Below are 27,984 nucleotides of genomic sequence, written 5' to 3'. Positions count from 1 at the left end.
ATTTATAATATAATAATAAACACCAAATTTTAGGTAATTTGTGTTTATTATATTTTATTATTATAAATAAAAGCCAATAATTGCAAAAATTTCTTTTTCCATGGAAGAAACTTAAAAAAACACCCGAATTTGAAAAAAAAAATTAACTCCCAAAACACGGAGCCCAAATTTTGACAGATTCACACAATGGAGAGTAAGTATTTCGCTTTCTTTAAAACAAGGCTTTTACAGCCTTGTTTCACTGATGTTGATAATCTCACCGATGTTGATATTGCCATATTGCCATCATGGTCGGAAACTTGAAAAAAAAAAAAAGCTTTATAAGTCAATAAAGAAGAAAGACAGGTAGCTGGTGCAAAAAAAATCAAGCTCAATAATATATTAATTTTTGTACAAGAACTCCATACACAGAGCCCTAATGTCTCGAATAAGTCATCCAACCTAGAATATGAATTGGGGTACCAGACTGCTTTTAAATGTTTTACAACAACCATATTAACTGAACCCGTTAGTTTGCATCTGTTTGTTTATGACTCATGTGGTCGTTTGCATGTTGGCCACATTGTTGATGAGCAAGACCGGGGTTTGCCCTTCATGAGATATGAAGGAAGTCCTTGAAAAATCCTTGAAATGGCATCAGCCTTCACTTTTTAAATTTCAGGGACATGGATTTGCCATTGATGTTGGAATCCTACGCAGCGACAATCTTCGACACTCTGAAATGGTTCACACACGCACGTGTATGCTTTGAACCAAAGTTAATATCGCCCCTTTCCTGCGCTGAGAGAGCCTGCTTCGATTGCTGACACCGCTGCTTGTCTAATGGTAAAAATAATATTGACATGCTCTTGGTTTTCTTGTAGCGGAACAGGCACGGAACACCTGTTAGGCATCCTCTTCCCGACATGTTTCCACTAACATAAACACGTCATCATATCCAGCAGCTTGTCTAGCGTGGCACGAGCATTTTAATACACGAATGGTGGAGATGATCACCTCTGGGCTGCTGCGTTGCGGTATTTTCAAGCAGCATATGAAGCTTGCCCATAGTGTTTCGTGACCATAAGAAGAATGACTGGCACTAGGGTGCCTTTTGTCCTCTCCTCATATGCGAACAAAGGAAGAGGTCAACTGCGAAAGTAGAATTGGGGTGGGGGAGAGGCCGCCGTAACGAATTGGGTACATTTGTGATGTTGGTTGTTCGGTAAAAGTTCGCTGATTGTGAGTTCTTGTAGAAAACGCTGTTCTCCGATTGCATCTAAGTTCTGCATTACGTATTTTTATGCCAGACTGCACTTTAGAGCAAGATCCTTTGTCAGGCTACGTAGCCTTTGCTATTGCTTCATTCTTTTTCTTTCTGCTATATGCACAGAAATAAAATTGCAGGACCCCTAAGCTTCGCCTTTAATAGTTCAACGCGATAGCAATCTCCTGTCCCTAGTGCGCTCCGAGTTCAAAATGGCTTGTGTCAGTGAAGCTTTCGCATACGGCTGCATTCTGTTTAATGGGTAGCATGCTTTAAACCACGGGCAATTGCGCACGTTAAATCTTTCCGAACTCGCTATGCACTCACTACGTGGCCTTAACGGTAAAGACGCAGTAGCCTGCCTGACTTTTGTAGTGGGCCGCCCATGAATTCATGATAATTGCAGGTTCTGATGCCCGATTGCAATGTGTGCTTGTACCATGCATTACTACTGCAATATTTTATGTTGCATTGTAAAGCATGTATACAGGATGCGTGTAATTGTGAAGTATGAAAGATACTTTCACTGCATTTTCAAGCATACTCGTGGCACTGTGCCATCATACGAGTTGCGAAGCTCCCCATAGGCTCCATGTATCAAAATCCGAACACGACATTGGCCGAAATGGCGAAAGAGAGTAGATTGTAGCGCCTTTTCTTGACAACAAAACTAACTAGAAAACGCAATATTTTGTGTTTTTGTGTTTATCAGGATTGTGAGCGCCGCCACATTCTGCCAAACAGCATGGTAGTGCCTAGGACTTGTTTTTAGGTGAGTTGCTGCCAAAAGGTGCTGAACATGCTACTTTGTCGCAGTGGTGGAGACATGATAAAGGTAAGAGGAGCTGCTTGTTATCTTGATGCTCTGTCCTTTTTCTTGTTTTCCGCATTGCACTAGAAGTAACGTGGTTATAAGTGGTGTGTTCGTGTGGTACACAGCTATAGCACAGCGTTAATGGAAGGTGCAGCGAAGTCGGTAGTTTATCAAATTTATGTGGGGAGCCCACGATGTGTACATTTAGGTAAAATAGTGAGCAGCAAGACGTGATGCAAGTGGGATGCAGCGTTGATCCAGGTGGATCTAACTTGCATGTCTGTCAATGGCAGCAGACGACGTTGCCCAAGCAGCAAACGCCGGTGCCATTGGAAAGACTCCCATGAACATCGCACCTGAAAAGAGTGCTTGCAGTGCTAGTTGCAAGTAAATAGCAGTGGTCAATGTTCCCACTTTCTTGTCATCGGGCTTTCATATTTATATGGTATCCTAGCCGGTATCTCATTGATGTCATGATTAGTGAAATTTGACTGCTGCGTGAAAGACAAAGCGGCCAATTCGCGGTAAGTACTGATCGGTACTGTTGTGCTTCTGTTTGCACTCTACCGTATCTGTGTATTGTTTGTGCAACCATTACTCACATCGTATTAGTGAGACACATCGTGAACCACAGAGTGGCACAGTTAAAAGAATTCGTCAAACTTCCCGTGAGAAATCAATCTCAAGTGCACATTTTCAGACGAGCAAACGAGAAGTAATAGAAATAATCAGGGCGCAGCGTTAAAACCATCGTAGCACAAAATTGCAAGCATCCCCTTCGACGAAATAAAACTAGACGCTTTGACCCGGCTTTGATTACGCCTTTGCAGAGCAAAAACAGCTGACAGCGGCGGCAGGCGCCGTGCAAGCCAAGGTCATTTATTGAAGCGACGACAGCAGTGTTGCACGTGGCATTGAGCAGCCTAAAAAGAAGCGCACGCCCAAGTGTCAATGCAGTGTTTTGCATTGTTGCTCCCAGAGGGCGCGACAATCTGTTCACTGTTATATTATGACTTTTTTGTACAATATTGCAAAGATGCCGATAATGTTGTAGCGGACGCGTTATCTCTGCTGCCAGTTCAGCTTTTGCCAGCACAGGCGCCAGAAGAAGAGACAATTTATTTGGTTGCTGCATGCTTAAATAAGGACGAGTTACAGGCAGCCAGTGCTAATGATGGTACCTTCCAGCAGCTTATTCAATACATTGCTGAGGGTTGGCCTCCAAAGAAGCATTTGACTTCAATACTTGTACCTTACTTTGCAGTGAAAGACGAACTGTTTTATGCCGATGGGCTCATTTTCCGCAGAGAACGTGTTACACTTTTAGAAACTTGTAGGGGGCATTTAATTCACTTAGCCCATGAGAATCATCCAGGCGTAATTCAGACAAAGCACCTGCTTTGTGACAGGTATTGGTGACCGTGCCTTGACAAACAAGTGGAAAGTGCGGTTCAGAACTGTTACATCTGTCAGGCTGCCGACAAATCGGCACAACCTGTCTTTGCACCCCTACAACTAGTTTCTTTTCCTGAGAACCAGTGGAAGAAGTTAGGCATGGACATTAATGTTTTTCTGTCAAATGTTCCCTCAGATGGTCGCTTTGCAGTCACTTTGACTATTACTCCAAATGGGCTGAGGTAGGTTTCATTCGAGACGTTGCGTCTGATGCAGTCATCACCTTCCTGACTTCACTCTTCTGCTGTGAGGGTTTTCTAGCATGCTTAGTAAGAGACAATGGTCTCCAGTATAAGTCTTGTCAGTTCGAAACTTTCCTTTCCGAATGAGGTATTCAACACCTCTGTTCTTGCAACTACTATTTTCAAGCCAATGGGCAGGTTGAGTGGTTTAACAGGGTCCTTAAAGGGTACATTCAACTAGCCCAACTAGAACAACGTCCTCTAAAGAAGGCAATTAGGAAGTACTTGGGTACTTACCGCTTTTCTGCTCAGGCAAATACGGGATCGTCTCCCGTGATGTTGCTTCATAAGCGTCAGCCTCGTATAGCAGTTGACATAGCTGATCTGCCGTTGCCTTCTACTACGCAGTCGTTTTCGGACAATATGATAAGGACGCGAGTTTTTCATAGGCAGAAGTACATGAAGAATTATGTGGATCAAAAGCGAGGAGCCAAACCTCCAGTCATTCAGGTTCGCCAAAGAGTCAAAGTAGGTGTTCCAGGAAAAAAACACAAGTATAGAAAACCGTTTACCGTTATGTCGGCAGTGGGATCCCCGGCATTTAAGCTCAGTGATCGATCAGTTTGGAATGCTTCTAAACTTGTAATCGTCCATTCCAAATGGGAACCACCTTCACGCCTGCACTCTTCAATACCTTTGCATAATAAGTCGCAATACTCTGCCTCAGTTCCACGATTGGTTTCTATCTATATTCCTGCAGCATCACCATCTTACCCTGGGGTAAATGGTATTCAGGAACCGGTTTCAAATCCCGCTTTGGTGCCCAGCCACCATGAAGTTTTACCATGCACCGAGCACGCTTCAGAGTCCTCGGACTCTTCTCTGGCTCTGTGACAATACTCTAGTGACGAGCAGAGTTCCCATACTAGTATCTTTCTTAACACTAATGAACATGCTTCCGAACCTTCAGGTTCTCATGTTTCCCGTCAGGGTTCTCAGTCTCCAGCTACAACTGAAGGACGCTTAAGCGAGTCGTCGGACTCCTCAATGCTCTCAGCGGTGCCTGAGCTGCGCGTAAACGAGCCAGTAGGCTCATCCTCACACATTGAACTTGCTGCTCGCAAGGGAGCACTTCAGAGCGCGATGAGCTTCGGCATTTTAAGCGTTCGCGTAAGAAGCCGTCCAGGTTTAAAGACCTCGTGCCCTAAATTTTTTTTTACAACTCGTATGTTGGAGCCTGTACTATACGTGTGCATTGCTGTGTGTATACTGTGCATTTATTTATTGTATAAGAGTCTACCGCTTGTTACACTGGTATGCTGTGATTTATCGTTTTATATTGTTGGTATGAGTGCTTTCAGCCATGGTGCGCTGTGTACATAGCTATGTTTTTTTTCTCCTTCTCATGCCGCTTTTCTCTTCTTGAATTGGTTACTATATGACAAAAGGAGGGGAGGGTGTTGAGGTTGTAAATGCAGTAATTTAAGTTATATCGTGCCTATAAAATTCATAAGGTTATAAAAGTTGTTTATGTGCCATTAATCATTGTGTAAGGATCGTAGAGCCACATGTTCCAATAATAACAGAAACTTGGCTTCACCATGGAGTACGTGACTCAGAAGTTGTCCCCACTACATACAGATTGTTCCGTAGGGACAGAGAGTCAAGAGGCGGTGGTGTAGCGATAGCAATTAGAAAGAATATCAGATCCTTAGAACTCGATGGTATTCCTGACAATGAAAGCATCTGGTGCAAGTTAACATATTGCAACAAAAGTGTAACTGTAGGAGGGATATATAGGCCTCCAAATGCGGCACCTGACTACATCGAAATGATTCATGATCATCTTAGCATACAAACTCAAAGTCAAAAATAATTCTTGCTGGGGAATATAACCTTCCCTGAACAAATTGGACCAATATTTCATATGATGGTCGTGATGTCACGAGTTCGAATTGCTTCTTGACGTGGCTTTCACGTTTTCACTGAATTAACTAGTGACTGATAACACTCGGATCACTTCAACATCATCGTCTTTGCTTGATGTAGCGTTTGTAAGTAGCACACATTAGAAGGTTCTTCTGTGTCCATCGAGAATGGCATTTCGGACCACAAAGTGATTTCTTTGACTTGTCCTATTACTTACACGCAGAAATACAAAAAGGCACTACCTACTTACTTTAAAGATTACACCCGTGCAAATGATCGCGCTGTACTACGTTTCCTAGAAACACAGCTTCATGAATTCGCCGAGCTAACAGATATAGAAGAACTCTGGACACGTTTTAAAATCATTGTCAACTATTGCGAACGTACCTTCATTCCGAATAAAAAGAAACGCATCAACGGGGAGTATCCTTGGATAACTGATGAAATAATTCAACTGAAGATAAAAATAAAACGACGGAGGAAAAAAGAAAACAAGAGCAACACATTCGATTTTATCGGAGCTTTGAAACATTACCTAAATGTTCGAAGCAAAAGCTCATTTTTTTAACACTACGTTACCTTTATTTATGACCCACAGTCCCCAAAAATTCTGGCGATACTTGTCAGATGAAAGAGATTCAATCTCGCAAATTAAGTATTCAGAGCAAGTTATTAGGGAACCAGAGCAAATCGCTAATGAAATGAATCAGTTTTTTCAATCAGTTTTTACGAAACATGCCACTAACGCAGTACTACCCCCCTATACTGTGAAAGTACCCATGGAAGAATTAATTGTAAGTGAAGAAGGCATACTTGCTCTTCTGCTCAAGCTCGGTCTACCATCCACAAAGTAATTCGATCAAAATCTTCCCTCCATAATGAAGTGCATTCTGCGAATGCTCTGTTTCGAGATGGGTGCTGACTAGGATGAAGCTGTTCCATGATGCTCTTTACTCTGCACTCTGTCACTCACGAAGAGACTGGTTTCACACCGGCGGAACCTGTTTACGGTCGCGCACTTCGCTCCCCGCTCATGTTGTTGAAGGAAAAGTGGGAAGACAAGTTTGTAGACAAGTCAGTTGTTGAGTAAGTGCTGACATTGTTGAAGCGCCTACGTGAATCGCAAGAACTGGCACAGATAAACAAGGCGGAAGCCAGAAACGCTCAAAGGTGTACTACGACAGATGTGCATGCACACAAACGTCTTTGGAAGGCGACAAAGTGCTCACTATAAGGTCTTCGAAGGCAAAGAAACTGGAAGTAGCATGCGATAGGCCGATCACATTTAAACAAAAGCTCTCGCACACCAATTACTTGGTAACTATGCTCGGTTAGTGCAATGATGTGACAATATATAACTGCAATCTGATGAAGCCATTTATCTAGCGCAAAAAGACGTTGAGCATTGTGCTGAATAAACCAGAAGAGATAAACGATCATGTTCCCCAAGTGCCAACCCCCTGCTCTTTCCCATTAACAGAAGAGATACTTGAATCTGTCACTAAACAAGCTACTCTAGCTGACAAGGAAAGTAAGGAGTTGGAACTGCTTGTACGTAACTTTAGCGACTTGTTTAATTCCTATACTTGCAAGACAAATCTTGCGCAGCACATTATTACAGCATTGAGTTAACATCCAACCAATCGTTCCGAACCAGGATGCACAGATTTTCGCCCCGTCATGAGAACCTCTTGAATGAATGCGTTCAAAACATGTTGACACTGGGTCTAATTGTGCCACGGGAAAGCGAGTATGTGTCAACCATGTTTATCATGGAAAGTCCTGGCAAGAAACCATGACCCGGCATCAACTATAGAAAATTGAATGCGATAACAAAGATGTTTCCCAATCCAAAGGTTGAGGCCATGATCAAGAAAGTGTCCGCGGCACAGTACGTTTCTACGTTAGATCTGATATGCGGATTCTGGCAAGTGCCACTCACAAAAAACGCCAGTAAGCTCACCACGTTTATGGCCCCAACAGGCACATATCACCCTCTTGGGCTCGCTTTTGGCCTCAAAAATTCACCCTTCATATTTTGAAAGCTAACGCATGAAGTGCTCAAAGGAGCCAAGTCATTTGCTGTTCCATACCTTGACGATATAGCTGTTTTTTCGACATAGCTAACATCATCCATTAGTAATACATAAGAAAGGAGATGACAAGGACTTGAAGAATTACAAGCCGATCAGCTTGCTCTCCATAGTATACAAGCTATTTACAAAGGTAACTGCTAACAGAATTAAGACAACATTAGAATTCAATCGTCCAAAGGAACAAGCAGGATTTCGAACAGGCTACTCAACAATGGACCACATTCATACTATCAATCAGGTAATAGAGAAATGCTTCGAATATAGCCAACCACTATACATAGCCTTCATAGATTACGAGAAGGCGTTTGATTCAGTAGAAATATCAGCAGTCATGCAGACACTGTGGAATCAGGGCGTCGAGGAAGCATCCTGGAAGAAATCTACAGGAAATCAACTGCTACCATAGTGCTTCATAAAGAAAGCAACAGAATACCAATCAAGAAGGGTGTAAGGCAGGGGGATACAATCTCTCCAATGCTATTTACCAGGTGCTTACAGGAGGATAACTGCCGGTCATTAATGGTAACTAACTGAATTCCTAGAGAAGGCAAGTGGGTTAGGGGGAGACAGAAGGTTAAGGGGGCAGATGAGACTAAGAAGTTTGCGGGTATAAATTGGTGGCAGCAGCAAGCACAGGACCGAGTTGACTGGCAGAACATGAGAAAGGCCTTTGTCCTGCAGTGGAAGTAGTCAGGCTGATGATGATGATGATGACATCATGTATTTCTTCGAATACGCGAGGCAGGCTTGACTCTCGAACTCTGCAAATGTCGTCTTGTGAGCTCTGAAGTCCACTACTTGGGGCATTTTGTTGGCCAAGGGAAGCGACGTCCTTCCAAACTAAAAGTTGAGGCAATCACTATCTTTCCTTTGCCAAAAACAAAGACTAACTTACGTTTCTTTTTGGGTTTAACTGACTACTACAAAAGCTATATCCCAAACTTCGCAAATATCACTAGTCCTCTCACAGATGCTCTGCGCAAAACAGAGCCAAACATTGTGCACTAAAATAAAGCACATAGAAATTCCTTTGCTGAGATTAAAAAGCCTCTCGTCAGCGAACCCGTCCTTGCTGCACCAGATTACTTTCTCCCCTTCTTAGTTCAATGTGACGGCAGCGACCGTGGACTGGGCGTTATTCTATGTCAGGTAAACAGAAAGGGCGAGGAGCATCCTGTTGCCTACGCGAGTCGAAAACTAACTTCACACGAGCAGGCCTATAGTACAACAGAAAAGGAATGTGCTTGCTTGGTGTGAACTCTCGAAAAGCTCTCGTGTTACCTGAAAAGCTCTTCATTTGTTTTTGAAACTGATCACTCCTCTTTGGTGTGGTTAAATCAAATGCTAAACAAAAATGGCCGCTTGATGCACTTTAGCGATTTGATTTCTCAATGCGGCACAAGAAAGGCAAAAACCATGCCAATGCTGATTGCCTTAGCCGTATCTGCTAACAAATGGGCATTGTTTCTGTCGTTCGTGCACATGTACCTTGGCGCAAGTTTTTTTTTTTGTTCATTTCATGTTCGGCTTTCATGTTAAACTTGGGTGCCATGTTGCTTCTGACGTAGTTACTGCATTTCTGCTGCTCATTCACTGAGCCATTTCAGTTGCTGTCGTGCCGGCTGGCGAGATCAACCCTGCTCCACGCGTCTGCTGCGAACTACCATGCCAAGCAGTTAATCGGCACTCGGCGAGTGGTGCCCGTACAGAACTTCACCTCTTCCTGGCCTTTCCAGTCCAATTTCGCGGGCATGTTTCAGACAAAGAAGCACAACGCTTTGTTTTGTTTCTTTCTGTACTGTGTACATCAACGACTGCGCCTCCATGCACTTCGGCACCAATGTGAAGCCAATGTGGCCGTGCGACAATGGACGCGACCGTGCAAATCGTGTCAGTGCTCTGCTTTGACAAATCTGCCCACATGTTGGCTTCCTGTTACCACCTCCAGTCATTTATAAAGCGTCATCCTCATGAACACCTTCCGATACGGGTAGCTTTGGCCGAGTTGTAACATACGCAATGCTCACCCTCCTTTCTATGTTGGGGCTTTCCGATAAGATTGCCCCGCTTGATGTGCTATTTTGTTTTCTTTCCTTTCCTGCCAACCTTCAACTGACCGCGTAGTGCTTAAAAATGTTTCGCAAACTGAATAAAGGAGATTTGTCTTCTTGACACTGCTTGAGTCATACGTTTCCTAGGTCAGCTGTCGTCCAGCCGCCGAATATGTATTAAACAGTACTTCCCACTTATACACATTTCGAAATTATTTTTACCTAAATGAAAACCCCTAAAGGTTGGTGTTCCCTCCCTTAGGACTTAACATACATTCTTATTTTCATGTTCGGAAAACCAGTGAAGAATGGAGCCACCTGACCACATGCATTGTGCTGCTGAGAATGCCTTAATGTTCAAGGTAGCATCTTATGAGTGATCATCTGTCTCTAATTTGTCATTTCTCATTAGAACCCCCGTGTTAAAAGCCTCACCAAATGTGAAACTTGACAGGGGTGGTGACAGCATTAGTGTTCCGTTGTGCCAAAAACGAGTGATGTAAAAAATTATCATCATGATAATGTCCCAGAGTATCAAAATTTGTGACATTAACATGATGTGACTTGACATAATGTCACATAATATTGTCATTACCTGACATCATAGCTTGGTCAAAAGTAGCCCGATCATGGAGGCAATGTAAAAACCAGCGGCTGTGCCTGCGATCTTTGAAACAGTGTGAATCCACATTTGATGCAGAAAGCTTTTGAACGATGATGGGGCAGGATCAACACATCGGCCAAAAAGAATATGGTGTTTGTCTTCAAGCCGTCTTTAGTCAATGCATAAAAAACCCTGTTTTTTTTTTCCTTTTAACATACCTAGGTGTTGCATAATGTTTAGCCAGCCATTGTCAACTTTTCTTATACTTTAGCAATTGTCTGTAAATTTGAACCATTTTTTTCTGCAACGGGCACTCACAAAAAATAAGCAAGATGAAATGAGTTCACGCACCCACGTCATACCTAAGGCACAGGGTTCAAGATGGCATTAGTCGAGTTGCTGCAGCTAGTACATATGTGTCAACAGTGTACTGGAGAGAACTTATTATGTTTGTTGCCGACACAACAGAAAAAAAAAGAATGGGCTACTCAAATTGCAACATGGGTGCTGACTTGAGGTAGAGTACAAGTACAGTTGGGCTGACAATAAGGGCTCTCATTATTTTTATCTCTCGAACACAAGATAAAACAAAGCAAGGACTTCAAAATGATAGATAACAACTCACAGCATTTTTGTCTTCATTGTTGGCATGGTACTTTCGTACCATACGCCCCAACAGAAGCCAGCACATTCGATGCTCAGTAGACTTGCAGATTTCCTGTGTGCACAACCCAGAGAAAAAAAAAAAACATGTTAATCGTAAGCATGGCCGGCTGGACATAATTTTTGTTTGGTTTATTTATCTATGACACTGTAAGATTGGGTGATTGATATTTACTTACACACCATACTGTGGGTTCCTAGCATGATACAGCTCAAACCAACTCGAGACCAGTTTGGTTAAAAGCAAACTTTACCAAACTGGCAGTGCATCCAACCAATCATGCTTCGATAGAGCTCAGCACGTTGCAAAACAAGCAAAACAACAAACAACTATGGCCTAGTTGCAAACAACAAACAACTATGGTGTGCTGTAAATGCAATTCATTATGGCAACTCATTGCACAACAGCTATAGATAACACATGAGGCCGGCTGGGTAAAACATTGCTGCATGTTGTGTCAAGCCATACTTGCACAACATGGTCACTCATGGACTTTTACTTTCATTTGTATCTATCTACTCACAAAAATTAATGAGAGCTGTGTCAGAATGCCACAAATGCCAAAAGCACTGCATTGTCATCATAGCTTCCATAATGTCTTTTTGACATGAAGCTACACTGGTACCTAGTTAATTTGTATTTCATGGAGACCACCCAATTAAAAAAAAAAACCTAATTTTTTACACTTGGTGCTGCCGTGCCACCAAACTGCATGCATCCTCCGAGACGCCTACAAATACCATTCTGCAGAGTAAATGTTTGTATATATGCTTGCACTAATTTTGCTAGAATGTACCCGATGACAGCTATTCTGTGCTTCTCGCAGAAGTGCTGTATGCTCAGCTGTTTCATCAAGACTGCCACTTATTTATTTATTTATGTGATGTAGGAAGGCAGTGACTGATTATAGAAGCCGAGGAGGAAGAAGCGCTTTGGAATAAACATGACCTATGAGCCAGGCCACATCGCCCATTCATCATAGCATCACATGAGTCAACAGGATAAAGACCTGGCAGCCACTTCATCAACAGGCCATCATCATCGAACACCTCAGCAAGACGCAGTGACAGAACGTGGACAACACAAGTGCATCCCAACTATACACCATGACCAGCATCATGACAGCACCATCAACTGACCTTGACATCCCCAAGTACACCCGGACGATGGACCTGTACAGGACTGGTTCAACCTATTCGAGCTCCACGCCGCCAACCGCACACTATGATCGATTCCCTAAAAGTCCTCAAGCATTCAAAAGCCCTACGTGAATCGACAACTGCCACAAGACGAAGTGGCACATGTGTTTACTCACAGAAAACCATGCGTATTTTGGGAAAAACCCAACCATCAAGCGCGCCGCCCTTCTGCACGCAAGACGGCATTTCCAAAGTTGTTGCATCAACATATGACACGAGATGTCACTTACCCTACTGATGCCCTTTGTGCTTTGTCTCGCATACATGGTCCACCACCTGGTTTTCTACGACGCAGCTTTTCAAAGCCTCCTAACGGTCACTATTGGTGTCATAAGGACGCCTTGTTCATGGTATACCAGCTGATGCATGGGGAAAATATCGAACAACGCCATGACAATTCAAAGAATGAAAATCTTGGTTTTCCATCGCTTGGCTTTTTCGTCGCTCACAACGCTCACCTCACACGCCCACTACAGTCGGGATAGAGCTGCGAAACTCGGAGGATACTCAGCCATGCCCTGCGGCTTCTATCCAGATTCATTCATCAGAACAGCTCAGCTCGTTAGTTGCATGGAAAGACGGGCATTCAAACCTGAAATCTGACCAAACCACGCCTGTTGCGGTGTCACCGTCCAGAGCACAGCCACCTGAAAATCCAAACACAGAAGGCTCAGAAGCACCAAGTCTCACAGGGTACCGGATGCCAGAATCTTTCGTAATGAACGATGTCGCAGGTGCCAGTGATATTCCTCCAGTCAAGTCTGTTCTACTAACTTCATTGCATGTAAAGCATTGCAACAGCTACTAAGTGAGCACTACGTCAAGTTGCCAAGAAAAACATTGCCTTTTTTTTAGAAAGGCTGCCACCTCAGTGTTTTTCGCAACACCAGCAAGACCAGCACAAGAAAATCAACCAGGTTAAGCGACATGCTATCCGACATGGACAACCACAGTCATCGAAAGACCGCTCGCAGCTCAAGGAAAGCCATTTGCAAAAGACTCAAGTGAAGTGTCGACAAATTCAAGATGTCTCCCTCGAGAAGAGCAAAAACATATCAGATTCAAGACATTTTCCCAAAAAGGAACATCATACAAGTTTTCTCCAGCAGAGATCAAGACGGGGCCAGATATCCAAACATTGCCCACGATTCGATTAACGGATCTAACGCCACAGAAAACTACAAAAGAGACTGGACGTTACCATTTGTACAATGCACAAACATAGACATAGTTGTAGCACCGAAAGGCGGGCGAGTTGGAACTTATCCATAGTGGGCAGCGCACAAAAGGAAACACACAAGAGAAGGAATCAGGAGAAGGAATCAGGACGCTTGTCCTGATTCCTTCTCTTGTGTGTTTCCTTTTGTGCGCTGCCCACTATGGATAGACATAGTTAGTTGAACTTCAGTTCTTTTACACGCAGCCTGTAAGCACTGATTCTGTCTCAGCCGTGACACAGAATACAGCGCGTACTACAGAGAATTCGGCGCCTATGACATTAGACCTTCGAATGCTATAAAGACTTCCAATCTTGCTCGTTCCTCGCAGCTGCTCAAGTCGTGTCATGGTCAGTGCAGTTTTGCAAGATGCAGTTACCTTCTTCAGAACGCCACAGCTAGCCTCGCCCACCAGAACTCCCCCATTCACCGGACTGCTGCCCTCTCCTGAGAATATTTTGTGCAAGTTTTGCAACTCTCATATGGTGTGGAACTACTGCAACTTCTGAAATTTTTTTATGATGATACACCACTTGTTTATTCTATGTAATTTGTAGCTCGCACATTCTTTCGGAGGGAGGGGGAATTCTGTGACGTAGGAAGGCAGTGACTGATGGTAGAAGCCGAGGAGGGAGAAGTGCTTTGGAATAAACATGGCGAATGAGCCGGGCCACGTCGTGGTGGTGAGTCGTGGTCGCCCATTCACCATAGCGTCACATTAGTGTAGGAGGGAAATAACTTTTAAACAGATATTTAAAAAAACATATTCAACAAAATAATACATTTCAGAACATTAAAGAGAAAAGGAAAAAAGTGTAGAATGGCGACAAGCCATTAACACTACGGTGTACATAAAAGAAATAAAGCTACATAATAAAGCATGCAATGGTGATACGTAGTTATCAGAATATGCACAGCAAAATATGTTTAAATATTATAAACACATATATACACACACACACCTATACAGGCAGAGATTGCAAAAAGATCACAAAAAGTAAAAAAAAATTGAAACAATTTCAAGCATAGACTGCTAAAAGGAACAAACAAAAGTATATTCAGGCTACAAAAAAATGTGATCTTGAAGCATGACGCTGAATATTTCCTTGGACACGGTTACAATTTCTTGAGGTAGTTTGTTCCACTGCAGTATGGATAGTGAGAAAAGTGAATATTTAAAAACGTTAATTCTGGCAGCGAACCTTAGGTGGGTGGCCAGTGCGAGCAGACATAGGCTTCAATAAATAGTTCTCTTTGTGATTACCCATTGAACCATGAAATATTTTGTGAGACAGAGATAAACATAACACGTAACTTAAACGTAACTTGCACTTGTCTTCAAAAAGGGGCCATCTTAAAGTATTCCTGATTTCTAAGCCCATATCAAATTCAAGAAAGTGCAAATGCTTGGTGACGTCAAGGATGACTGAATTTGCTAGCGTGGCAAGGGCAAAACAATGGATATGCCTCGATTGCTGTCACTAAATATTCTGCATGAACTTTTCATTCCGATTGCATATATCCACTCATTAAAATTTATGACAGCTGTGTCAGAATGCCACAAATGGCAAGAACATTACATCATCTTGGTAACTTCGATAATTTTTTGACATGTGACTGATACTGCAACTGTTGATTTGAATTTTACAGAGACCAGTAATTTGTTGCAAGAAAAAAGAGCTTGCACTAAAGAAAGCCCCTCAAAATATGGTGCTTGGCAGGCAGAGATGGCAAGCATGCATCTTGCCATCTCTGCTTGAGCCAGACACTATCTTCATATGTATTGTAGGGAAAGAAGTTATTACAAGCACAGCTATAGACGGTTTCAAGCTCACAAGCATTGTACCCCAAAAACTTCCTGTCACCTCATTTAGCAGCTCCTAACGTCAAAACTAAAAGTATGTTTTATAGTTTTTTTTTCAAGGAAAAGGAAAGTCTCTTCAAGAGAATCTATTATAATCTTTTTGTAGCTCGAAATAACATCTATTTGAATATATCTTGTCAAATAAGAGAATAATATTTGAATATATCTTGTCAAATAAGAGAATAAAAGTGTAAAAAATGAGTGGGCTATTTTTTAAAGCTCTTCTTGCCCACCGATGCTATGAAGGCACATTGGTGAACGAAACCGGATGTAATCAAAGGCCCGTGTTTGTAAACAGTGAAAGGGTTTATGAAGGAGGCACTGAGTTTGCTACAATTACCCAAAAGGCAAACTGCCCCTGCAATGCTGTTGTATGCATGGGAGTGCTGGTACTACATGTTGGAACCGAATCAGCTTCGTTTTGAAGAGCCTGGACACTCTGCATCTCTCTAGAACCATTCTTTGCTTTAATTTTGCACTAAACGAACTATGTTTTCTTTAGCATTGTGTAGAAACAAGTTTCATATGACCTTGACTACTTCCGTTGTGATGTTCCATTTCATGAAACCTAAAACATAGTGAACAACCATGAATGCTAGAACAGATTGTAAAATGGCACAAACAAACAAGGACACAAGCGAGAAGACAACCCAGGTACTACTGCGGTCAACATTCAGACGTCATGGTCAACATTCACTATGCGACAGTTTATCGTCTGTTTCTTCGTCTTGCCCTGTGCTTGGAACCTGTGAGTGAGTGTATTGTTGCTTTGAAGAGATCCATTAATGAAGCTTTTGTTTTAGAAAACCTTTATGTGTGCTGTCCTATCCGCCTTTCAAATGAAGCCCCACTAAACACCAGCCAATACAAACCTCGCAGACACATATACAGTAAACCTGCTTATAACAAACCTCCACATAATGAATTCCTCGATATAACAAAGTTTTTCTATTCTCCGCTGTTACTTCATAGAAGCAAATGTATTTGCAACCTCTATGTAACATATAACAGCGGGAGACACTTTTGATATAACCAATTTTTGCCATGGACAATCTAGAAATTTTGCCCCGGATTTTGTCATTTCGCCACAAGCATGCATCCTCCACGGTTGCCCCACTGCCGACTAGCGCAAAGCGGCGACGGTGCGCTCATGACCTCAGTGACTCCTAGGCTAGAGCGAGCACTCTTTTTTGCACTCGGGTATGCGTGAAGCCAGCAGGCGTGCCTGTGCCACACGAGACAGCGTTACTACCAATCCTGCTGCTGTGAGCGCATGCACGAATGTGCCCTCTGCCTCCCTCTTTTGAAAAAGAAAACTATTTTTGTGTTGGCAGTGCCATGCTCTTAGTTAATGACACGTCACCACAGCACTGACAGGTGACATGGTGAATGTGCCAGAGGAGCTTTTCCAACATCTTCTGGCGCAAACAAATGGCTCCACCATACAGTGTGAGCCAATCACGGCAGCCACCAGACAAAGGCTTAGGACTGCCAAGCCCATGCCTGCAAACCCTATGACAACGGCATTCCGACCGACAGCTGACTGTGCCCCGCAGTCCTCAGGAAATCAGCCACCGAGGTTCACAGGTTCAGCAACATGCAGTCACCCGAGGAGTTCTTGGACCAGCTGGAAACCTTTTCCCTAGTGACTGGTGTTGGCACCAACAAAAGGCCTAGCCACGCCGTGCCTGTTGTGCTGTAGCGCAAAGTTGTGGCTGCGCTTCGCCAAATCCTCCCCTTTTTAGAACGAGTTCAAGATGTTGTTAATCACAGAATTTTCTTCAATTGAAGCAAAGCGGTGCCTCAAAAAGAACTCGAGCTCCACACTAAGCACACAGAAGAGAACTTGATTGAAAGAGTTCAGCTACCAATCGCAGCATATTATGATTGGATTGGCAGCGAAGTGCTGGAATCAGAGAAGGCTGACCGTGTGTTGCGGCAAACACACCTGCAACTGCAAGAGTTTGTGGAGGGTAGGCAGTTTGCGCATCTGGCAGAGCTGGCAAAGGCAGCTGATGGCCTCATGGAGCATTATTGGAGGCGGTTTCAGTACAAGCCACTGCCACCTCCAACCGATCGAGTTACATGTGCCTGGCCTGTCAGGAGTGAGGTCTAGAGTAACAATGGCAGTGGCTTCCACGCCGTTGCAGCAACCGTCCTTCTGTGCACAGGCGTACATGGGGTTCAGTGGTGGCGAAGGTTCGCCACTACTGACCCCTGTGGGGGTGGCTGCCCCTCTGCCCCCCTCGTGAGCACGCCTATGCTCCTGTGTCCTCAGATGCAAAGTGCCGCCGTAAACCGCACTTCGTAAAACACCTGCTCCTTAAGCACATTGCCATCAAAGATAACTACGGAGGCCCGTGCTTGTTTAAACCACTTCAATACCGCCTCCTCCTGCTGCCCATGGCAGGCTCCATGGGTTTGCTTTGTTGCACTGCTCAATTTATTTCCCCTTCAACACCACAGTATTCACAGTAGACGCTGGCAGTTCAAGTTCGTTCCTTATGTCAATTCACTTCTTCTCAATAGAGAAGGGCTTTGGCTTTTACGAAGGCATGGCGAAAGCGCTTGGCACAAGTCATTCACCATGCGGTGCTTTTTCTTCGTGCAGATACTGTTGTTAAAGGCCAACTCTGGCGATTTTTCGACCATGTCAGAATAATGGTGGTTCTGTGTTCCTGAGACATTCTTGTCACGCACCCGATGGCTGAAATACTCAGAAAGTTTAAGAATAATTTTTAATAACCAAAAAGGCGCAATACGGGAATCAAAACCCAACCGAGCACAAAGGTCTACATTTGACGTAACATTTGGTAGGAACCTAAAACCTGATGTGGTACGAGGCATGCTGGTCTTGCTGGCGCGGTGTATGGAAACTGTGAATACCGGGCCGAGCAGACGCTCGGAGCCAAGGCGAACGCCCCAAGCGTCAACTAACATGTTCGAGACTGACAGTCTATCAGAGCTGTTGGACAGTGACGATTGCACTGATCCACTTTTCACGGAGGGCACTATTAAGTGGAAAGCCGTCATAGCAAACACTCTGCGTATTGTGTCAGTGGTTTGTGCAGCCCACAAAGCAACACCAACTACTACCCATCGCACACTCATCCACAGGGAACAGAAAATCCCGCACCAAACCAGCAAAATGCCAGCCAAACACCAAGAAGGAAGGAAGGAAGAACACTATTCAACGCCGCCGCCGTCGCCTTGTGGCCAGCACAGTAAACGCTGCAGAGGCCAAAGTTAGCGATGCCACCGGCTGCGTCACTTCCATTGACATGCCAAACGTGATGACACGCAACCAGTGTTGCCAATAATTCTGGCAAGCCAAGTGAGCTGTTCCGACGCTACCTTTGAAATTCATTTGCAAACAATCAAAGCATCTCTCAAGCCTGTAATTTAGAATAAATGACGGTAATGCGCAAAGGAACGTACGCAGAAAATTTCACTGAGATCCATTGACCTCGAAAAATCGTCGAAGTTGGCCTTTAACGGCACACGTATCTTCACCTGCGCCCATGCAAACGCCTGTTCCGACATCATGCGATAAAACTTCGATTCACAGCAGCATCACTGACCCGGCCCCTTGTTCAAGCAACAGATTCGTGACGCCCCTTGGATCAAGTCGTGGATTTGTGCCGTCACCAACTGCAGTCCCTATAACGACTCTACCACAACAGACGATCATCAGTGGGCACGGCGAAAGCGCTTGGCGCAGGTTATTCACCCTGCAATGCTTTTTCTTCGTGCAGGTTGGTTATAACTGTTCGATACATAGTGATGATCGATATTTAGTGATTTTGCCATGTCCCAATGCTTTTATAAGTAAAGCCTAAGATTGTTTCTGTGCTTGCAAATTGTGATTGTGCGGTGACGTTGAAGCAAATCCCTAACACTGAAATGAAAAAACTTGGTAATAGCAGGTGATTTTAATCTGCCATGTTTGAACTGGAATCTGCTAAATTATGGCTTGTCCGCTTCTGGTGACTTGGCCATAGACATTATGCTCAACCTTAGTGTTGTATTGTGCGGCGGACGCACTGCACGGAGCACCCAGGGCACGACGGTGAAGCGCAGGTCGACACGAGGTACGCAGCAGCCGGTAACCAAGCAGGAACTAGTTTATTCTGCACAATGCCCCTTCTGCTGCTGCCGACACCTCCTCTCCAGCTTCGCTGCCGGCTCGCACGGGTGCCTGCCACCGCTGCGGGTCGACACGGCAATGGGCCAACTCCACCGCATGTCCTGCCAGGAGCCAAACGTGTTCGTGGTGTGGACGTTGAGGACACTATGGAAGCATCTGCCGATCCACAAAGGATGCAACTACTGACAGGTGGGGCCATACTTTGACCTCCCGTACTACGACGATTGCGGCCCAGACTGAGTGTGTGCCCACTTGTGCTGCACCTGTCGGCGTCTCAGCTGCCTGTGCTCCTGATGTGCCTCCTTCGGTCGTGTTTCCTGTGGTTGAGCATACCCGGACTCTACCTGCTTGTGCCTGCTGCTGATTCTACCTCGACTGTGCGTCTTTTGGCTTGTGGTGGCCTCCGGGATGCTGTGTCTGTTCTCCATCTGCCGGAGGTGCATCCACTAAGCGTTTTAGCCATGATTCCAGGGTCTGTTGCTATTCTACGTGCTGCCGAGGTTCCTCTACTGGTCTCGTCTATGTCTACCGTGCCCGCTCCTGCTTTGGGCGCGAATTCTGTATCGGTGGCACTGAGCCATGCCCCATCGGAGCGTCGTTACTTGCTTGTTCCGGCACCGACTATGCCGAAGGTACCCTGGATGCAGAGTTCATGGGCCTGTTCTGTCGCTCCACTGGACTGCTGTTGGCGGCGGCGGCAGTTCAGACGCCTGTCGTTAAAATGGCATTGCTACAAGCGTCGATGCCATAGACTCAAACAGGACAGTGACTATGCAGACACCCTCTCTCAGGGGAGGAGATGATGTGGTGGTTACTTTGCAATTACCTTGCGGTTGTGTTGTTGAGATTTGTACCATAAGAGTGCATTGTTGTGTGTATGCTGTACATTTATTTATTGTATAAAGTTATAAGGGATACATTGTTATGCTGTGATTTTTTGTTGTATGTTGTCGGTATAAGTACTTTCAGCCATGGTGCGCTGTGTACATAGCCATGTTTTTTTTTCTCCTTCTCATGCCGCTTCTCTGTTCAATTGGTTACTTCACGACAACAGGTGGGGGGATGTTAAGGTTTCAAATACTGTTCTATATGTCATTACATTTTCCTAAATTATATAAGGTTATAAAAGTTACTCAGGTTTCATTAATCATTGCATAAAGATCTGAGAGCCACATTTCCTTTTCTTTCTAGGGGGGGATGATGTAGTGTTTCGGTTCCGATTTCATGGTTGCCAGATTCAGTTACATGTGAAGTGTTCTCGCCCTCAGGGGCGCTACCCTGTGTGTTTATGTGTGGCATTGTACAGAATGAACGAGTTCCTGCTTAGCTACAGGCTGCTGCATACCTCGTGTCAGCCGGCGCTTCAGTGTCATGCCCTGTGTGCTCTGTGCGGCACGTATGCCGCACGATACAACATACTTAGCCTTCAGCAAGTAATTCACAATAATAACCGGGAAAATAGCATTTGGGACCTACTGTTCTTGAGCGATATATCTTCTGATGGAGCAGCAGTGGTTGAGTTTGGTATATCTGACCACAAGCTTATATATTTTTTCTGAGAAGTTTCAACGGTAACACATTAAAATTGTAAAACATGACAGCAACAAAACAATCGTTGGGTAAACAAAAAAATGTTCCAAGCCAAGCGTAAATTTAAGGACTGAGAAAGAGGAACAAATAGACGACCCCACACTTTAAACATCTGAAACAAGAATCATTGATAAAAGTAAAGCTGGCCAGAGATAGGTTCTTTAGTATGAACATTGAAGAATTTCTTTCTAGCAATCTGAGAAAATTTTGGTTACACCGAAGCTAAAGAAATCAATGGAGAGATCTACTATGACTGGCTCTGGTGCTTATAAGGCACACCAAACAGAAAAAGTGGCTGTCAACATAGCCAAAACAGCAGATAGAGAGCATTAATGTTATGGAACATGCCACGCTCGAAACAGAGAACCAAGACGATGTGCGCGCCAACAGTCTCGTGAAAAGAGACACAGCAGAAAACGACGTGCTTTTGTTTAGGTCTCTTGCTTTTGGCTCCTGCATAAAAACACACGCCGTCTGTTCTCGGACTCAACGTCTCGGTGATCTGCTTACATTGAACTGCGACACTGGTGGAGGTGCTGGACTGCAAACCTGCCGAGGATCAACACCCCACCTGGGAGCCGTTCATCAAGTCCCGACACGCAGTCACCTGTTACGACACCAGTGCACCGCTTCAGTCCGCGATTGCTAGGACTCTCTCCTAAGCTGACCTCCTTGGACGAACATTGTACCAGGCATTACATACCTCTGCCAATGGCCTCTGCCAGCCAGCCACAGGTGGTCCAAAGGATACAAGGCAGCCCCATTTCCAATCATGCCCAGGTAACACTGCTTCAGCCACTTGTACCTGATCGTTTCAGCGGTGCCCCACATAAAGATGTTGAAGATTGGCTTGAGCATTACGAACGCGTTACCGACATCAACCAGTGGAACGCTCAACAGAAGCTCACCCGCACGTACTTCACTCTATCGGCAGAGCTCACACGTGGGTTAAGAATCGAGAAGGCCGTATATGGACATGGGATGAGTTTCGTCAGCAGCTGACTAACACCTTTGCTAGCGTCGATCGTCGAGAGTGGGCTCAGCAGTTGCTCAAGTTAAGGTTTCAAAAACCTAACGAAATGGTGGCAATGTTTGCTGAAGACATGACGAACCTATGTCGTTGGGCTGATCCCAATATGTCCAAGGAAAAGAAGTTGCGCTACATTATGCGCGGTGTGAAAGAACAACTGTTCACCGGACTTGTGCGCAATGCCCCAACTACAGTGGCCGATTTTATAAGAGAAGCCACTGCCATTGAGTGTGCTCTGCACCAAAGATCGAGGCAGTATGATCGCTCGTCCACTACCACCCCAATCAACGCCGCTTCAGTGACTCTGGACAATTAGGGCTCCCTAAGTGACCTGATCAGAGATATTGTCCGAGAAGAAATTCAGAACTTTCGACTCCTTCAGTGGATACACCAGTGACCACCATTTCCGCAGTCGTTCGTGACGAACTTAGACACGCTTTTTTAGCAGCTGATCTCAATCGCGAGCAGCGTCAAATTAGTTATGCCGACGCTGTCCGCCGTCCACCACCCGTCCCACCTATTACATCATATTACCAGCCACCTACAGCTGCACCTTCATCGCAACCTTTGCAAGGGGCTTTCAGACGTCGGACCATGTCTCCTATATCTACAGCCCTCAGCCACCACTTGCCGCGCCTTACTCACCACCACAAGAGGACATGGCACGCCCACGATTTCGCAGAACGGACGCTTGGCGCACCATCGATCGGCGCCCTCTCTGCTTCAACTGTGGTGGTGCCGGCCATATAGCTCACTATTGTTGGTACCGTGACACATCGCTTCGCCCGTCTCGGCACGGGTACGACGGGCGCCGTGCCAACGCCGACTACATTGTTCGCCATGACGACCCTGGCTTTCGAGGACATCCAACAACGTGGTCTCCCTATCACGAGTCACTTCCTCATTGCCAGCCCGATTCCCCTCACAGGTCACGCTCTCCATCCCCTGCTCAGACATCGTCACCGAATCGACGTACTTTTGCTGACCTTCGGGAAACAAGGTCGCCCAGCTCTTACCGGGGAAACTAAAGGCGGCAACCTCTCGGGGTAGGGTCGCAGCCCGACCACAAGACAATAAAAAGCTCCAGCACTGCCGCTACAGAATGACTCGACGCCGACGAATGTTAACATCGACAAAATGGTGAGTGCCAACCTCAATGTAATTATTGATGGAGAGCAAGTGACGGCCTTAGTCGATACGGGTGCTGATTTTTCCATAATAAGTCACAAGCTAGCCGATCATCTTAGAAAAGTAAAAACACCATGGACAGGACCACATATAAGAACAGCGGGTGGTCAATTGCTGCTCTCTACTGAAACATGCACAGCAAGAATCAGCATAGAAGATTTTGCTTTCGTCGCGACTTTCATCGTTCTCCCAGAGTGCTGCAAAAATTTGATTATAGGAATGGACTTTCTCAGGGAGCATGGTGCAATAATCAACATCCCGGACTGTGTGGTTTCGTTTTACGAGAGTGCTCGTCTGACTGATTCTTGATCACCAGAGCACAAATGCTTTCGTCTCAAAGACGACAATATAGTCGTGCCGCCTCGATCATGTATCCTCTTTCAGTAGCACGTGACGTACCGTTCGACGGTGAAGGATTCGCCAACCAACAACCTTGCTGCTTTTCACTCACGAGATTTCAATAGCACGAGAAATAGTCAATGTCACTGACGGCGGAACGAACTTGCTGTTGACCAATTTCACCTCTGAGTGACGGCACCTTCCAAAAGGCACCACTTTGGCATATTTTGAGGAGGTCGCAGATGTTTGTAACTGCTTTTCAGCACTCGAAACAACATCTACACAAGATCCACATGACCTAGCACCTACCTAACCTTGACGTCAGCGCTAGTTTAACTCAGCAACAGCCGGAACGCCTGCTTGCGCTGCTAGCCGAGTTCCACGACTGTTTTGCGTCGACCTCGAAAGTTGGCCGGATGTCCTTGACCAAGCACCAAATAGTCACAGAGGACATGGCTAGACCAATCAATCAAAATCCGTGCCGTGTGGCTTCAAAAGAACGAGAAGCGATGGAACTGCAGGTAACAAAAATGCTTGAAGACAAGGTCATTCAACTGTCAAAAAGCCCTTGGGCATCACCTGTTGTTCTAGTCAAAAAGAAGGAGGGCAGCCTGCGTTTCTGTGTGGACTATCGAAAGCTAAATCAGGTTACAAAAAAAGACGTGTACCCGCTTCCCCGCATAGATGATTTGATCAACAGGCTTCGAAACGCACGTTACTTCTCTTCCATGGACTTGAAGAGTGGATATTGGAAAATTGAAGTCTACCCCAGGAATCGTGAAAAAAATGCTTTCGTGACACCAGACGGACTATACGAATTTAAGGTTTTACCATTTGGCTTGTGCTCCGCACCTGCTACTTTCCAGCGTCTCATAGATATTGTTCTCTCTGGGCTTAAATGGAGAACCTGTTTAGTATACCTTGATGACGTCATTGTGTTTTCTACAACATTTCACGAACACCTTGAACAAATGCAGGTGGTCTTGCAGGCCATACGGGCCGCAGGCCTGATGCTTGAGCTGGAGAAATGTCACTTTTGCTTTGAGGAACTACAGTTTCTTGGCCATGTCATCAGTTACGCAGGAGTTCGTCCAGATCCCGAGAAAGTTGCCGCCGTCGCACAGTTTCTAACACCATCAGATAAAAAGGCAGTCAGGCATTTTCTGGGTCTCTGTGCATATTATCGGTGGTTTATTCCAGATTTTGCGCGCATTGCGTTGCCTTTAACTGGTCTCACGAGGGATGACGTCGCATTTGTTTGGGGCGATGAACAGGAAGCTTCTTTCAATGACTTGCGGCAACGTCTAGACACGACTCCCATGCTTGCCCATTTTGATGAGACAGCCCCTACAGTGCTCCATACTGACGCCAGCAATGTTGGCCTCGGAGCTGTGCTTGTACAGTGCCAGGACGACGAGGAAAGAGTGATCCCCAACGCAAGCAGAACTCTGTCACACACAGAAGCAAATTACTCAACCACTGAAAAGGAATGCCTCGCCATGGTGTGGGCAGTTATGAAATTTCGCCCATACTTGTACGGCCGCCCATTCAAGGTTTTCAGTGACCATTATTCGTTGCGTTGGTTAACAAGTCTGAAAGATCCTTCCGGGCGATTGGCACGCTGGAGCCTTAGACTACAGGAATTTGATATAACGGTGGTGTATAAGTCGGGAAAACGACACACGGACGCCGACTGCCTGTCTCGATCACCAATAGAGTCGGCTGCTTCTTTTGATGAAGAGACAGCGTTCCTCGGAATCCTCGACACGTCAACCATTGCAGATCACCAGCATGATGATCCTGAGCTACTTGGCTTGATTAATTACTTGGAAGGGCGAAGCCAGAATGCGCCTAAAGCCTTTGCGAGAGGACTATCATCATTCTGTCTGCGAAACAATGTCCTTTTACAAAATGAACTTCTCGTCAGACGGGTACCCCTAACTGCTTGTCGTCCCTACCACTCTTCGTTCTGAGGTATTGCTAGTGTGCCACAACGAGGTCACATCTGAAAATTTAGGCTACATGCGCACACTGGGCAGAGTTCAAGGGAGGTATTACTGGCCTAGACTCACCACTGCCGTGAAGCATCGTGTTCGAACCTGCCTCAATTGCCAGCAGCGCAAGTCACCTCCGACGAAACCAGCCGGTTTGCTACACCCTGTCCAGATCCAAACAACGCCATTTGACCAGATCAGAATGGACCTTTTGGGCCCACTTCCCACCTCTAGTATTGGTAACCGCTGGGTTATAGTGGCGGCCGACTACATTACTCGCTACGCCGAGACAAAAGCTATCCAGAAGGGCACAGCAGAGGAGGTGGCCCGGTTCTTCATAGAGAACATTGTGCTGAGACACGGTGCACCATCGATCATTATAGCAGATCGCGGAACCGCATTCACGGCTGCACTTTTAGACCATGTGTTGGTGCTCAGCGGTACTATTAATCGCAAGTCGACAGCTTACCATCCACAAACCGGCGGGTTGACCGAGCGACTCAACAAAACTCTGGAAGACAAGTTTCATGTATGTGGACATTGAACACAAAAACTGGGAGGAGATTCTCTCTTACATAACCTTTGCATACAATACTGCTATACAAGAAACCACACGGATGACCTTATTCAGCCTTGTTCACGAACGAGAAGTAAGGACGATGTTGGACGCGATGCTGCCACACGAATGCGATGACAATGAAACGATTGCTGACGCGTTCACACAATGCACAGAGAAAGCCAGGCAGCTTGCACGCCTGCGAATATACTTACGGCAAGAGTACGACGCAGGTCGCTATAACCTACGTCATACACCTGTAACGTACGAAACCGGGGACAGGTTATAGGTGTGGACACCTGTACGAGAACGGGGCTATCCAAAAGTTGCTCGGAATATACTTCGGACCTTATCGAGTGCTGCGACGACTAAGTGACGTTACTTACGAAGTCGTCCCGGATAGTCCAAACTGTACAAGGCGTCGCCACCACCGATCTGAACTTATGAACGTAGTGCGCATTAAGCCATACACCAGCGAGTGACTCTGCGAGGCACCGCCGCTTGTGCAAAGTGACTTTATGCGCGAATCACTGGCTCAGCTATAGCATCGGGGTCATGCTCTTCTAAGGGGAGAAAAATGCCGCACTCGAAACAGTGAATGAAGACGATGGTCGCGCCAACACTCTCGTGAAAAGGGACACTGAAGAAGACGACGTGCTTTTGTTTAGGTCTCTTGCTCTTGGCTCCTGCATAAGAATACACGCCGTCGGTTCTCAGACTCAACATCTCGGTGATCTGCTTACGTTGAACCACGACAATATAGAAAAATTGGCTGGTCCTGATGACATAACTAATGCTTTTTTAAGGTGATATTTTGAACAAATATCCGGATTTGTTTCTAAATTTTTTTTCTTATCATTAAACTCACAAGAAATACTGGCAGACTTGCGAATGACTCGCGTTGTGCCGATACACAAGAAGAGAGAACGTGCAACAGTTTCAAACTGTTACTAGCACAAGTTGTAAGCTTTTGGAGCATATTGTCGCTGGTTTTATACAGGAGTTTCTGAAAGATCGCAATATACTGACACCCTTTCAGCAAGGATTTCAAAAAAGACTCTCTACAGTGACACAACTAGTAACAACTGTGCATGAATTTTTCCAAGTGCTTAATTTATCCGGACAACTAGATGTGCTCTTTCTAGACTTTAGTAAAGCGTTCGATAGGGTACCATGTGAAAAATTATTATATAAGCTGGCAAAAATTGGACTACCGAGTAGTATAATACAGTGGATTCGTGCTTACCTAACAGACAGTTTGTTGATGTCCGTAACTGTAGCTCTGGTGTGTTAGGGCCATTATTGTTTTTAATTTATGATATAATTGATGTTATTCCTGCAGATGTGTCTATTTAGTTGTACACGTATCATAGTGTTATGTAATTTAAGGGAAGTTGTGTAACATGGTGATCATGAAGTGTTGCAGAGATGCCTTGCTGCAATTTCTGAGTGGTGCACAAATTAGGAAGAAAAAAGTGTCCCAGTTAATTTCATTACCAACTTAAAAACAGAACAGTAATCCAAGTCCAAAAATACAAGTCCCCCCTTAGCGTCACACTAACTAATAAACTAACATGGACAATTCATATCTCGGATATCTGCTCAACCACCTTAAATAAATTGTGGCACTAAAGAGAAAACTTAAATATCTGCCGGTAAGAAATAAATTATTAGCTTATAATGCAATCGTAAGATCTAAATTAGAATATGCTGCTGAAGTTTGGGATCCACATCATAAGACTGCCATTCTGAAACTTGAACGACTTCAGAGAATAGCTGTGAGATTTATATATAAAATATATGCCAGGCATGATTACCA

General features: G+C 44.9%; 1 protein-coding gene and 1 long non-coding RNA gene across 5 annotated transcripts in view; one reads left to right on the top strand and one right to left on the bottom strand.

The window, feature by feature from the left end:
- The window catches only part of LOC119181451 (uncharacterized), a 607,968-nt gene that overhangs the window by 511,710 nt on the left and 68,274 nt on the right, over window positions 1–27,984 (bottom strand). For all 4 annotated transcript variants that reach the window (XR_012888604.1, XR_012888603.1, XR_012888605.1 and 1 more), the window contains exon 10: window positions 11,003–11,095. Coding sequence is in view for 1 of the 4 variants with exons in the window: in XM_037432704.2 (XP_037288601.2) it covers window positions 11,003–11,095 (93 nt within the window). In the remaining 3 variants the exon portion in view is untranslated. The remainder of the gene's footprint in view (window positions 1–11,002; window positions 11,096–27,984) is intronic.
- On the top strand, window positions 483–9,894 carry LOC119181454 (uncharacterized). Its single transcript, XR_012888613.1, has 2 exons — window positions 483–825; window positions 1,959–9,894. It is a non-coding gene; the product is annotated as an uncharacterized LOC119181454 (long non-coding RNA).

Source organism: Rhipicephalus microplus, unplaced genomic scaffold (genome assembly GCF_043290135.1).
Source record: "Rhipicephalus microplus isolate Deutch F79 unplaced genomic scaffold, USDA_Rmic scaffold_14, whole genome shotgun sequence".
Lineage (NCBI taxonomy): Eukaryota > Metazoa > Arthropoda > Arachnida > Ixodida > Ixodidae > Rhipicephalus > Rhipicephalus microplus.
Note: the sequence above shows the minus strand (reverse complement) of the source record. Positions and strands in the feature narration are given on the sequence as shown.